This window comes from Myotis brandtii, unplaced genomic scaffold (assembly GCF_000412655.1).
Source record: "Myotis brandtii unplaced genomic scaffold, ASM41265v1 scaffold9, whole genome shotgun sequence".
Classification (NCBI taxonomy): Eukaryota; Metazoa; Chordata; class Mammalia; order Chiroptera; family Vespertilionidae; genus Myotis; species Myotis brandtii.
This window is the reverse complement of record NW_005371693.1, coordinates 1,370,765-1,385,660: the sequence shown is the minus strand read 5'-3', so window position 1 is coordinate 1,385,660 and position 14,896 is coordinate 1,370,765. Positions and strand designations below refer to the sequence as shown.

Below are 14,896 nucleotides of genomic sequence, written 5' to 3'. Positions count from 1 at the left end.
ATCCCTACCTGGGGAAACAACCTTTCTCGGAGAGGTGACCTTGGTTAAAACACATAGCGCCAAGAAGGTGAGCAAACATATTAAGAACAGTATGCCATATATGCCAGGTCCCTTGAAACAGCAAGGATGGATCGGCTCCCGGCAAAAGAGGGCTCCACCCACCCTCATGATCTAATCACATCCTAACAGCTCCACCTTAATACCATCATGCTGGGAGTAAAGATTCCAACATGCATTTTGGCAGTACACAAATATTCAAACCATGGCAACTTTAGTCCACTTCTTGTACCCTTAAATTCACTTCTTGGTATAAATTTGAGGAACAGCTCCTCCTGGATTTGGGAGTTGGAGGTGGGGGAGGAAGAGACTTTTCCTAGAGAAAAAACAAATAGGAGGGACAGGAGACAGATTACAGCTTCCATTGATCGTCTTCCTCCTCCACTGTTCTAAATTTCTCTCACCAAAGCTAGCACCACTATTGGTCCTCAGTGGCTTACCTAGTGGCACCACCCAGACCCTTTCTGCAGGAGGTCTGAGCCCCTGGTTTTTATGCCCTTTTCAGACTGTGGCTGCTAAACCTGTCTGCAGACCATCAACATTAGGCAAGAGGCACCCAACCAGACCACTTGGGTACCAAACATTTCTCCTTGCCTTCATTGTGTAACAGCAATGATCAGGGTCGATTACTCCTGCCAACACTGACTCCTCTGCATGCTGTCTCCTGGCCAAAGTGCCCAGGTAATATTTCAGTGGGACTCTGTCTACCCTGGTGAAAACATCCCCACCCCCACTTTTGGAAATCAAAACTGTCAACCTGGGGAAGCCAGAGTTGCAGAGACCAGAACAGTTTCCCAGCAGGGAAACTGGCTTCCACCTGTGTGTGATCTATCTAACCCAGCAGCACAGACACATAAGTCATTGACTTAGTGTATGTGGCATACTGGGGGACTTAGCCTGTGAGCTAGTGCTTTAGTTGTGCCTTCAAAGGGTGTTCCCCTGCACTGTCAGACTCACAGCTCTAGTGGTCTATCTGTTACGACCAAATTTCCACAATCGTGTGCCCACTCCCAACCTCCTTTGTTGTAAAATGGCTCCCTTGCTCTGACACAGCAATACAGGACACCAGTACATCAAACACCATAAGCAGGAAAGGCAATCTATATCCATAAATCCAGAACATGTGCCTATTCCTGTCAACACAAATGGCTGCTCTTTCTAGGATGAGCATTGTGGTCCATTTGCTAAGTAGTTAGTTGGTCTCCTTAGAGTGTATTTACTTTGCTAGGGTGCTGTAACAAAATGGCACAGACTTGGGGGCTTAAACACTTATTTTCACACAGTTGTGAAGGCTGTTAAGTTCAAGATTGGTGTTATCACAATGGATTTCCTTAGTCCTCCTCTCTCCTTGGCTTGAAGCCACTTTTATTTCTGAAACTTTGTGATGTTCTTCTCTGAAAGCTTTTAGGTCTCTACCTGCACTGCTCTGAAAGGTCACATGATGATCTTGAATGAGCATCCTTGGACAAGTCTTTATAGTATGAGTACTTCTGTAGACTAGACCAGTGGTCGGCAAACTCATTAGTCAACAGAGCCAAATATCAACAGTACAACGACTGAAATTTCTTTTGAGAGCCAAATTTTTTAAACTTAAACTATTATTATCTTAATTAGGGTACTCCTAAGCTGGCCTTTGCTAAAAACATCCTCAATCTGAGGGGTTGACCTCAGCGAACGTAACCCCACTTCTTCTCACGCCACTTCTTCAAAATAGACTGGCCCAGGCTGAAAACCGACTTCTGCGCATGGGCCACGAAGTTTCAATTGCACTGTACGTGCACGCCCTCACGTGTTTTGTGGAAGAGCCACACTCAAGGGGCCAAAGAGCCGCATGTGGCTCACGAGCCGTGGTTTGCCCACCACTGGACTAGACTATTAGAAGTGGAAATGACTCAAACTATGTATATTTTGAAATTTAATAGACACTGCCAAATCACTCTCAAAAAGATGGTAAACTTGCACTAACAGCGTATGAGATTGATTCCTCCTACTGTAAAACTTTATCTTTTTAAAAAAACATTTACCATTTAAACCATTTAAAATTTTTTTTGTTATGTTTTTATTGATTTCAGAGAGGGGGAGGGGAGGAATAGAAACATCAATTATGAGAATGATCAACTGCCTCCTGCATGCCCCCTATTGGGGATCAAGCCTGCAACCCTAGCATTTGCCCTGATTCGAGTTGAACCCACCAGCCAGGCAACTTTTTCCGTCTTTAGTCTTTAACAATTTGATGGATAAAAAGGACAATTGACTACTAATTCACTGCCCATTTTTAAAACTGACTTATCTTTTTTTCATTGAAATGAAATTTCTTAGTATATCAATGACATACACTCCTTTAAATCATCACCCGAGGGTATGTTTATTTGATTTTAGAGAGCAGGAGAGAAACATTTACCGGTTGCTTCCCAGATGCACCCCAACTGGGGATCGAACCCGAAACTTAGGTATATGCCCTGACTAGGAATGGAACCCACAACCTTTTGGTGTACAGAAACACACTCCAACCAAATGAACACACCAGCCAGGGCAGTGACAAATACTTCTATCATTTCTGTCTTACTGCTGTTCAATAAGAATGCACGATCATTTTTTCTACTCTTTTTCTTTAAAAAACATATATATATAATTTGTTTTATGATTTCTGAGAGGGAGAAACATCAATACATCAATGATGATAATCATTGACCAGTGGCCTCCTGCACACTCCACATAGTGGATCTAGCCCACAACCCAGGCTTGTGCCCTGAACAGGAAATTGAGCCATAACCTCCTGGTTCATAGATTGATGCTCAACCACGGAGCCACACTATATGTATTTTAATGTTTATCTAAAACTCAAGAGAATGGGTTTTATATTTTATTTTTTATTGTTCTGTAGTCTTTTTGGAAATTACAGGGGTGGGCAAAAGTTTACAGTTGTTCATATGGAAAGAAGACAAATATACAATAAGTAAATAATAATATAAGAGTAAACGTTTGCCCTAGCTGGTTTGGCTGGGTGGATAGAGTGTTAGCCTGTGGACTAAAGGGTCCCAGGCTCAATTCTGGTCAAGGGCACATCCCTGGGTTGCGGTCTTGGTCCCCAGTGGGGGGCGTGCAGGAGGCAGCCGATCAGTGATTCTTATCATTGATGTTTCTCTCTCTCTCCCTCCCCCCTCCTCCCTGAAATCAATAAAAAATATTTAAAAAGAGTAAACTCTTGCGCACTCATAACTGTCAAACTACTTCTGCCCACCACTCTATATATTATTGTTGTAAGAAAATAATCACACACTAAGTTCCCTATTTTAAACAAATAGGGAGGAAAACCTGGAGATTCTGGCATGGCCATCTCACTGCATGTAATCAGGTAGGCATCCAATCCTTTTTTTTTTTTTTTAATATGTATTATTGATTTCAGAGAGGAAGGGAGAGGGAGAGATAGAAACATCAATGATGAGAGAGAATCATTGATCGGCTGCCTCCTGCACGCCCCCTACTGGAGATCAAGCCTGAAACCTGGGCATGTGCCCTTGACTGGAATCAAACCCAGGACCCTTCAGTCCACAGGTCGACGCTCTATCATCTGAGCCAAACCAGCTAGGGTGGCATCCAATCTTAATGGTTATCTAACTGTGACTATGGAATTAATACCATATGGGAATGTTTCTCAGTGCTTACAAAATATATTTAAAAATTTATTAGGCTAAGTGTATGCCTGGAATTCTATATCCCATATATGAGAAACAGCGGATGACTGCAATCACATTTTTACTTCATTGTGTTGGCTACTCTTTGACAGTGCAAAAGGATGGAAGCCCGGCTGAGGTGTGGTCTGTGGCCTCTTCCTTCCACCCTGACCCCAAAGAGGCTAGATGTTTTAAGATTGTTTCAGAAAGCCTTTTCAATTTTCAAAAAAATTTAATAACATATTAACATTAAGTTTTAAATATTTTAACATGTCATTTTGAAAACTATATTATTCTTATATACTAAGTAAAGACAGTGAAATCAAACTTTATTGTAAGTTGTTTATTGTAAGATAATTTACAAATATCTTGCTGTCTTTAGTAATTTAAACAATAGACCAATAATTTCTTCTGACCAGGACAGCAGTAAGCTAAAAACAAAATCAGCTGGCCGAATTTTCCTTCTTTACCTGAAAAACAAAGTACAGAACAAATAAAAACCAAGCAATATTTTTGGAAAAAATAATGGTATCAAAAGATAATACAGGGACTGTCACTTGTATGTTACTGTTCAAATGACATGTGTTTTTGTCTATTCTTTATTAGCTTAGTAGTTTCATGCTATGTATGTTCCATAACCAACCTATTGCCTATGAGAAACATGTAGGATAATGTATGCAAAGCCACTGTTACAAGTTTATGTTATTTTTCTATCTTGTTTTATATGTATGTTATATAACATTCAAAAAGAATTTCTTGATCGAAAAGATACAAAACCTACAATTTTGGTAACTATAAATTGCCAATTGTTTTGCAGTATTTTATTATATCAGGTATCTTGTCGTTTTTGGTTTGTTTTTTTAGTTAACTTATGAATACATTAGATAATTTTGGGTTTTAGTTGAAAGTTTATGTAGCTTGCATTTTAAGTTTTTGGTTCTTTGTAGTTTCTATTGACCCATGTCATCATTTAGTAAGTGTTATAATACCAACCTACCAAAAGATTTAAAGAATTTTTACATAATAAAATGTTCCTCTACAAAATTTGGTTCTCAAATTTTGGCCTGGGGGCCCTTTCATGGGGTTCATGAGGGCAAGACCATTTTCATAATGTTATTTGCCTGTTTTAGTTTCATTCTCACGAGGACATGGTAGAGTTTTCCAGTGTGTGATATCCAAATGGAATGAATACAGAAATAGATGGGAATCTTGCTTTATTTTTGTTGTCAGACATTCAGGGGTCCTGAGATCACAAAGCTTGAGAACCACCACTCTTCATCAATCTATATTTAATATCTCAAAATAATGCTAATTCTCTTTCCTTAAAGTTTACTTAACAAAGCTAAGAAAAAGCCCCCCAGCATTATACACATGCTTCCATAAGTTGGCTGCTACAGTAAACAGGCCTAGCAACCTAAACCTCAACAGTGTCACTGTTGCTAAATTAGCTTCAGTTCTAACTGCCTTGGTTTCTTTTCTGAAAGGTTATGGGGAGAGTGTGAAATATTACCACTTTACCTCTTGTCTGAGGATGAAACTTGATTTTCATTAATCCCTGGTTATTGTATTAGAAAAAAAAGACAAACACAAACAAGCTGGTCAACAAGCAGTCCATGCTAGTTAATCATGTACACTTGCCAACTAAAAATGTCTATTTCCTCATTTGCTACCTTGAGGATATCACATACTTACCAAAATATTCCTTTAAAACAGAGTCAATGATTACTATAAAAATGTTATAGATCTCAATCTGGTTATAAGTAATAAAACCATATTCATGCAAGTAGGCAAGACTGTGAAAGTATAATTAAAATCACAATTTTTCTATAAAAAATAAAATGCAATATATTATAAATTTTAGGCTGACAACTAATACTTGGCACCTCAAATACTGTGGGTTATTCATGCTTTATATTTTATTACTACAGAGCCAAAAGTGTTTGTGTTAAATATTAAAGTCTTCAACTAGAATAACCAATAGGTTAGAAAGCATGCAAATCCATAAACAATTCAACCCTGAGACCACAGAGCTAACTTTTTATAAAGGATGTGGGCAACCTCTAGAAAGCGAAAATTTAGTAACTTCCAGTTTTTAGAATTCTTTTTTAAAATCTGTTTTATGTCCCAATCTCCTCCTCATTTTCCTTGATTTGCTACTGTGTAGTCAGGTTTACCACATTTCTAATCCAGAAAGACCCTAATCCACAATTCTGTAGAAGTTATAATCTCACACTTTATTCCTGGTTTTCCTTTTTCAAGAGCAAAAAAAGAACCTTGGTTCTCTAGCTCTTACAGCCCTCTGAACCTTCAGAATGCAGTCTTCTAGGGCTTCCCAAATTTGCCATTCAAGAAGCAATCAACTTAGCATTAGCTAAGACATATAACAAGGAGGACAATGAGTAATAAAATTATTTAATCCTTGGATTAGTCCCCATGTTCTAGATGACAAAATTGAGTTGCAGAGAGTGTCTTAACCAAGTTTATCAAGACAGTAAGTAGCAGGGCCACTCATTATTGCACTGTAATCTATGATGGTAATAGAACATTAGTGAGCAGGCTGAGTGATAGGTGATTCTTAAGATAGCAAAGCTGATGGATCCAACTAATGGTCTCAATTAGTTTTACTTGTGTCTCTGGCATTCTGCCCAGATTCTAGCCTTGAGACAATACTTAAAGACCAATTTAAATTTCACCTTAGTGATGAACCTTTCCTCAATTCTTAAATGTTTTCACGTACTCAACAAAATGTTATTTCTCCCTCTTCTGAACTTCCAGTTCTTAATATACTTATGGCATGTCAATCATTCACTCAACCACCATTTATCGAGGAAGTACATGCCAGGTGATGGGGCTACAAAAGTAAGTAAGATAGTCCTTCACAAGCCACAAGAGCACACAAATAAAAAGGTAATTCCTAATAATGTTAAGTGCTGATAAAGGGCAGCACAAGATGCTGAAGAAGGGTACCCCACCCAAACTATGCAATTGAGTTTCCTGGAGGAAAGGATTCCCCCAGCTCAGTTAGGAAGGATAAACAGGACTCTGTCAGATGAAGAACCAAACGTGCAAGGGGAAGAAAAGAGTGGCACTTGAGGCAAAGGCACATGCCACTTTAAAGGTAAAAGGGCATGATATGTTTGCAGAACTACAAGTACATCAATGTGGCTAAAGTTCCAGGAAAGTGAGAAATGGTAGTGGTAAGAGACTAGACTAAGAGAGTGTTGGTGTCCAGAAACTATAGGTTCACACTTATCAAACTAAGCTGTTTCTGTAGGATGGCACTGAGAGAATGGCTCTATTAACTTCGTCATGCTACTTTGTCAAATCTTTTCTATAAAGGGCTAAACAGTAAATATTTTAGGCTTTGTGGGTCACAGTCTCTTTTTATAATCCTTTAAAAATATGAAAACCATTCTTAGCACTAGACCTCAGTTTGCTAACTTCCATTCTACTGCAATTTCAAATATAATATCTGTCTTCCCTGTTAAGGCGGTGAGCTCTTTAATGGCAAACACTAACTACTACATCCTCAGTGCCTAGCATAGGGGCTGGTACTGAAGAGGCTCTCAAAAAAAATTTCTTTTCAATTCAGGAGAGAAATCACAAGAATCTGCATTAAGTGGGCATACAGGGGAAAGAGTCATGGGCTATTTAGAAAGTAAAATTTAGAGAACTTGCTGACCAATTAGTAGGAGGGGATAAAGAATAATTCAAGGACAACTTACTACACATTTTATCCTTCATCACAATTATCTGCATATTTTTATCCTATTAGAAAATAAATGCCTTGAAAGGAAGGATCACATCTTTTAACAACTGTACTTTGCATATAGTGAGGGTGCAATTTGATAATGTTTTGAATAGAATTCCCATTATCTTAACCCTGGTTTCACAATATTTTCTCAAGGAAAGTGGTATACTATTTTATGGTACTGATACAGAAATCTTAATAATTTGAAAAGTCCCAAACCCTACTACCATCCAATGATTTATATGTAAAACCAAAACCAAAACCAGTCCTGTAATTCAGAAAGCTTGGTTTGTAATGTTTTAAGTTCCAAAGACAGATTTTATAAATGATACTAAATTGTCCACATCCTTATTCCTAATGCTTTATTTAGAAAGTGAAAGTTAGCAATATGTTGATTTCTAAAAGCAAAAACTAAGCCTAAAACAATCAGAATAAACTAGAGATTCAATTTTCACCAAATAAGTATACAAGATTAAGCAATGGGTCATTTCATCTTTAACAGCCAAACCAAACCAGAAAACTTTAAGCTAGCAGACATACAAATATGAGAACAAAAACTCTCTGAAGGCAATCTACAAGTACTTACAGAGCTGCAGCACCAGAGATGATTTCAATCAACTCCTTTGTGATGACAGCTTGGCGGGTGCGGTTGAAGGTCAAAGTCAATTTGTCAATCATTTCAGCTACACGCAAAACAAAAAGATTAGACAACAAAATCTAAAAACTAGAAAGGAATAACTGCATTAATTTATTCATAGATATATGTTGTTTAATTTATCCATAAAATTTTGGGAGGGTTTTTTTGGTTTTTGGTTTTTGTTTTTTTGGGGGGAGGAGGGGGTCTGGACCAAAATTGGCCCCCCCAAAATTTCAAGAAGGTGTTTTTAAATCTTTCATGGGATCCCTTTTCCAAGTATTTGCAAACTTAATGCCTACCAAGTAAGATATACTTCCTTCAAGGCAAAGAGTATTCTATCTTTTCAGATGAGAAGAAAGAGATAAATATTTGGTCAAAAACTTCACAAAACCAGTAGTAGAGCCCAGGACTAGGTCCTAGCTCTCTTGTTTCCTGATTTACTTAAAGAATGGTCATGTTGCCGAAACTGGTTTGGCTCAGTGGATAGAGCGTCGGCCTGCGGACTGAAGGGTCCCGGGTTCGATTCCGGTCAAGGGCATGTGCCTGGGTTGTGGGCACATCCCCAGTGGGAGATGTGCAGGAGGCAGCTGATCGATGTTTCTCTCTCATCGATGTTTCTGGCTCTCTATCTCTCTCCCTTCCTCTCTGTAAAAAATCAATAAAATATATTTAAAAAAAAAAAAAAAGAATGGTCATGTTTTTGATATTAGGGTCTTCATGCTACTCTGCAGCAAAATTTTCTCAGAAAACTACTGTGTGCTTACAAGCATTCTTGCTTGCATTGTCCATGGCCGTCATCCTGGCACTTTGCTCACTCGTGGTGGACTCCTTCAGAGAATAGTAGATGATGTTGGCCAGAGTGTATTCCTGATAATTCTGCAGCACGTCAGCATCAATGTCATCATAGATACTCATGCTCTCTGTTAAAACAAGTGATAAATATCTCTGAAGCAATAAAGCACAAAGACTAATTTAATCACAGTAGTTTACTATTATAAAAATCCTCTATAATTACAGAGAGGAAATGAGTATAGGACAGGTCAAAAGACTCAGTTCTAATAGTTTCATCTATTTCCACACTGAAGATTTTCAGCAAAGTGTGTAAACAAAGCACTGGATATTTTTAAAAATTTTTACATTTCATGGTCATGAAGTTGTCATGATAGCATCTGACTGAGCACAAAGCCAGCACACAATAAATGATTTGGGTTTTTTTTTTTTCTTTTCCAATAAAGAAATTAAGAACAGAAACTATATAATATAATACAAAAATCTCAATTCAACCTTTTGATTATTGGAGAAATCAGCAAGTGTCAGTCAGGAAAATGAGAGCAGGCAAATGTTTCCAAGAATATGGAAGAGTGGGAAAAATAAGAGGCTTATAGAAATTTTAGTAATCATGTTGCAGAAATTTAGCAGCACACTTCAAAATTCATCCATTAGGGGGAAGTGGTGAAATAGTGCTGTTTTATCAAACTTAAGATTACAGATTATAACCCATATTTGATGCAACCATTAAGAAAGAAAACGGCATAGCCAATTAAAAATGACATGCCACTGACTGGGAGAAGCATCCCAATTTCAGAAATATTAAAATGCAAAAAAGTGTACATCTTAGAATAGATGAAACATGATACACAAAAGGTGAAAATGCCTTAGGAAAATAAGAACAGTTCCAGAATATTGTTTCTACAATGCTCCATTGAACAATGGTGACTTTATTCAAACAATAAAATGAGAATTTACTGGGACAATATAATTAAGTTGTGAACACTGTTCAAATCTCTATTCTAGACTTTCATATTGTACTGGAGTTTGATAGTTTGCATACATAGACTGCAAAGCCAATTTCTGTGCCCTGAGGACAGAAAACATATCAAATGACTGCCCTCAATAGCCATTTGTTGAATTTATGAAGGAACGGAGTAAGAGTTGTCAATGCACGGATTAATGCATCATGGAACCCATTAATAGATGGTGATAGAAACAACCCAACATCATTTTGCTACTGCTGAAACAGGCCATTCTGACATATACTATTTTCCTAAATGAACAAATCTCTCCTTTTATGTGGTAAAATACTTGTCATACGAAAACTACTTACCAGCAGTTGCAATGGTATTAAGAGAAAAGATGGGTTTTTCTTCTGTTTTGTACGAGATGACAGACCTAAAAAGGACAAAAACAAATGTAAATTTCAAAATAACTTTTAAACTGTTAAATATTTACTTATCCTAATATATAAAAACCTAGGGGCCCTAACTGGTTTGGCTCAGTGGATAGAGCATTGGCCTGCGAACGGAAGGGTCAAAGGTTCGATTCCGGTCAAGGGCATGTACCTTGCTTGCAGGCACATCCCCAGTAGGGAGTGTACAGGAGGCAGCTGATAGATGTTTCTCTCTTATCGATGTTTCTAGCTCTCTTTCTCTTTCCCTCTCCCTTCCTCTCGGTAAAAAATCAAAAAGATATATTTTAAAAAACAAAACAAAACAAAACCCAGGGTCCATAACATCCAAAACGACCGAAGGCTCAATTGACTGGAAGCCAGTCCTAGGTTGCCGTGGCAACCTAGCACTGACTGCCACACTGCGGGTGCCGCAATCCAACACTGACTGCTGAGGGGGCTGCGGATCAGGCCCGAAGAGAGGCCTGGAGGGAGAAGCAGGGTCTGATCCGTAGCCTCCGTGACAGCTGTTGATCAGCCCTTGCCTCTCTCTTTCTCTTGGGCTCTGGCCAGCAGCCGCACCTTTTTCTCTCGGGCCTCCACTGGGGCTTCTGATCAGCCCTGCCACTCTGATCAGGCCCGTTGATGGGCCTGGAGACGCTGACTGGCATAGAAACTGACCAATCAGAACCAAATCTGGGTGAAGTGCGAGGAGCCAATGGCTTCGTAGGAGGCAGAGCTTTTGACGCCGACTGGCATAGAAATCGAAAAATCAGAACCAAATCTGGGTGAACTGCAAGGAGCCAATGGCTGCCTAGGAGGCGGAGCTTTTGACACTGACTGGCACAGAAACCGACCATAACCTAATCTGGGTGAACTGCGAAGGCAGAACCTAAGGTGGGGGCTGAGGAGGGGTTTTAAGGGCAACAGCTGTTTGGTGTAAGGTGTAAGAAAGTGGTTCAATTTTTTAATGACCGGTTTGTCAGTATAGTGCATATGGCTGGCTATCAGTCCGGATACAGACAGTATTTTTGTATGCCAAGAGCATCTCCTCCTGATGAAAAAGGCTCTCCACCCCCCCACCCCCATTTAAGCAATCCTATCCTACATAATCTATTTATACTACTAAAAGGGTAATATGCTAATTACAACTGGCCAACTGGCCATCTTCCGGACGTCCAACTTCCTTCCAGACAAAGCCATGGTGGTGTGGGTCAAGGCAGAGGCCGTTAGGGGCGATCAGGCCAGCAGGGGAGGGCCGTTGGGGGTGAGATCAGGCCAGCAGGGGAGGGCAGTTCGGGGCGAGATCAGGCCAGCAGGGGAGGGCTGCTGGGGGCGAGATCAGGCCAGCAAAGTAGGGCAGTTGGGTGCAACCAGGCCGGCAGGGGAGGGCAGTTGGAGGCAAGATCAGGCAGGCAGGGGAGGACTGTAGGGGGCGAGATCAGGCTGGCAGGGGAGGGCAGTTGGGGGCGAGATCAGGCCGGCAGGGGAGAGCAGTTGCCAGTGGTCCTGGATTGCGAGAGGGATGTCTGACTGCCACAGGGATCTGGCCTAAACTGGCAGTCGGACATCCCCCAAAGGGTCCCAGATTGGAAAGGGTGCAGGCTGGGCTGAGGGACAACCCCCCCCCCGCATGAATTTTGTGCACCAGGCCACTAGTTTTAAAATATTAACATAAATAAGCTTTGATTTCTAAAATTTCATAAATAAGCTTTGATTTCTTGCCTGAATCGATTAAAGATGATAGATCCTTCATCAAAATCATATCCAGAATTTAGTAGTTCCAGGGCAATGACTGATGCATCTCCAAAAGTAGGGGGTTTTCTTCCCACTTCTTTGAATGTCACCAGAAAATGGTCAGAATGAGTTCTACAAGAAAATCAAGAGAGCACATAAGATATTTTAATGGAATTATTCTTCTAAAAGAACATAGGGAAGAAAGAAGAAATCCCTATGGATCAAGATTTTTGGAGGGACTGGGGGTGTTCACTGAATCACGTTGTTCCATACACTATCATGATTATTCCTTTCTCTCAGCACCTACAAAGAGACTAATAATCAGGCCTTTCTTGTTTTATTTCTCTACACCGTGGTCAGCAAACTGCGGCTCGCAAGCCACAGGCGGCTTTTTGGCCCCTTGAGTGTGGCTCTTCCTAAGCCTTAGGAGTACCCTAATTAAGTTAATAACAATGTACCTACCTATATAGTTTAAGTTTAAAAAATTTGGCTCTCAAAAGAAATTTCAATCGTTGTACTGTTGATATTTGGCTCTGTTGACTAATGAGTTTGCCGACCACTGCTCTACACCTTTGTTTTTCTCCTTCCAATCCTAATTAACTATTGTTCATTCTGACATTTCCAGACTGATAGCTTCTAAGATTCAGTCCTGATGTTTAAAAAGGTCAACAGCGCCCTTACCGGTTTGGCTCAGTGGATAGAGCGTCGGCCTGCGGACTCAAGGGTCCCAGGTTCGATTCCGGTCAAGGGCATGTACCTTGGTTGCGGGCACATCCCCGGTGAGGAGTGTGCAGGAGGCAGCTGATCGATGTTTCTCTCTCATCGATGTTTCTAACTCTCTGTCCCTCTCCCTTCCTCTCTGTAAAAAAAACAATAAAATATTTTTTTTAAAAAGAAATAAAAAGGTCAACAGTTTTTGATATTCCCATTGCATTCCATTTATGGTTTGGATAAAAAAGCTAAACACAAGTAGAAAAGGAGGGAAATCTATATATTCTAATATATGCTGGAAAAAATAAAAACAAAACATAAGCCTGAGTACAAAAACTAGCAGAGAAATTTCCATTTATTCATGCACGCTCCTTTTTAAAGATAAATAATATATATTTAATTTACCTATGAAGTATACCCCTAAGTTTATCACCAACTCCAACAATCTTAACTTCTTTCCCAGCTGCTGTGAGCGTAGCCACCTCATTTTTCATCTGTTTAGCAACCGAGGAATGGATAGCACCACAAAGCCCTCTATCCGAGGACACACCGATAAGGAGGTGTTTCTTCTTGTCTTCAGGCACCTTAATATCAGCCTTTTCATACAGAGCTTAAAAACAAACAACAAAAAAAAACACAAGAATTTATATATGTAATTCATACTAAATACAATAATCCCTAATTTACAAAAGAGCTGGCTGTTTTAAAAATGATGCATTTAAATTTAGGTGGCATTTGATTAATATAACCAAAACAGCCTGTGTATTTATTCCATTTATAATCAAGATGAAAACCACAAAGGTTTAAATCTCTATACAGTATGACAAAGGTTCCTAAGGGTGCATTAATGGCCACTTTATCTTAAATACTGACTAAAAGAAATCTCTGGTACAAAGAGACTAGAATTACAGAGGTAACAACTTATTTAGTTATCAGACTTCTAAATAATGCAAATCCTCAGTATACAACCAAAAAAGGCAAATATTTACTAAGCTGCTTATATAATCTGCATATCAAGCAAGCTCTTATAAAAACTGCTGATGTTAAAGTAATGTTGCCACTTCATTTTCGGGATTACTTTAACAACCTCACTTTGTTGGTCTAATTTTCCAAGAAGCAGAGACCAAGAGAGGATTCAGTGGGATGAAATATACATGGACTTTACTAGGAGATATGCCTATGAGAGAAAACAGGAAGTCAGAAGAGTCATCATACCATGCATGATACAGGTCTGAGCCTTGGGAAGAAAGGTTGGGTGGCAGCTTCCCAATGCAATTTAAGGGAAGCTTAACAAGGCTGCTGGGAACCTCAAGTCTCCCAAGAACATGCCCGCCTGTATCCAGTCTGTGCTCAGGTGCTGGCTAGGAGCAGGCCATTGAAAGCATGGCTGGATGCAAATGGAGGATGGATTTCAACAGCTGGTGCTCACTGTAATTGCAAGGTGCAACTTTATGGCTGACACATTTACCCATTTCAACAAAATTCTTGTTACTACTATTTTTTTCAGTATTGATTTTCAAATTTCAATACCTGAGACCCTCCACAAAAAGCAAAGAGAAGTGCCCTGGCCAGGTAGGTCAGCTGGTTAGAGCGTTGTCCTAGTCAGGGCACATACAAGAATCTACCAATGGACTGGCTAGGTGGCTCTGTGGTTTAGGTCAACCTATGAACCAGAAGGTCACGGTTCATGATTCCATTTCCCATCAGGGCACATGCCCAGGTTTTGAGTTTGATCCTCAGTAGGTGGTGTGCAGGAGGTCGATCAGTGACTCTCTCTCATCATTGATATTTATATATCTCTCTCTCCCTCTCCCTTCCTCTCCAAAATCAATTTTAAAAAATACTAAAAAAAAAAAATCAACCAAGGAATGCATACATAAGTGTAACAAATCAATGTTTCTCTCTCTTTCTCAAATTAATAAAATAAATAAAAAATAAAGCAGAGAGTACTCAACTCCAAAGTTCAGGAGAGTGGAGAGAATATTTCTTTTAAGTGTCTTTTTAATATTGTATAGTGTAAAATACCTACTTTACATTTTTAAATATTTAAAATAATTAGCTATTTAATATTTACCAGTTAGGTTTTTTTGGGGGGTTGTTATTTTTCTTTAGTTGAAGGACTTTAGGATGAATGGCAGCCTTAACTTGGATTTTTAGTATTTTTC

General features: G+C 39.4%; 1 protein-coding gene across 6 annotated transcripts in view; it reads right to left on the bottom strand.

Annotated features, from left to right (window-relative positions):
* Positions 1-4,059: 4,059 nt before the first annotated feature.
* Positions 4,060-14,896, bottom strand: part of ATP5C1 (ATP synthase, H+ transporting, mitochondrial F1 complex, gamma polypeptide 1) — a 23,660-nt gene continuing 12,823 nt past the window's right edge. For 3 of the 6 annotated variants that reach the window (XM_014532591.1, XM_005885307.2, XM_005885305.2), the window contains exons 4-10: positions 13,137-13,341; positions 12,009-12,152; positions 10,224-10,288; positions 8,884-9,039; positions 8,069-8,165; positions 5,250-5,286; positions 4,060-4,201 (exon numbers count right to left, since the gene is read on the bottom strand). In XM_014532591.1, coding sequence (XP_014388077.1) covers positions 5,280-5,286; positions 8,069-8,165; positions 8,884-9,039; positions 10,224-10,288; positions 12,009-12,152; positions 13,137-13,341 — 674 coding nt within the window. In that variant the 3' untranslated portion in view covers positions 4,060-4,201; positions 5,250-5,279. Of the gene's footprint in view, positions 4,202-5,249; positions 5,287-8,064; positions 8,166-8,883; positions 9,040-10,223; positions 10,289-12,008; positions 12,153-13,136; positions 13,342-14,896 lie in introns of those variants that run through there. The other 3 variants (XM_014532592.1, XM_014532595.1, XM_014532594.1) reach the window with 2 other exon arrangements.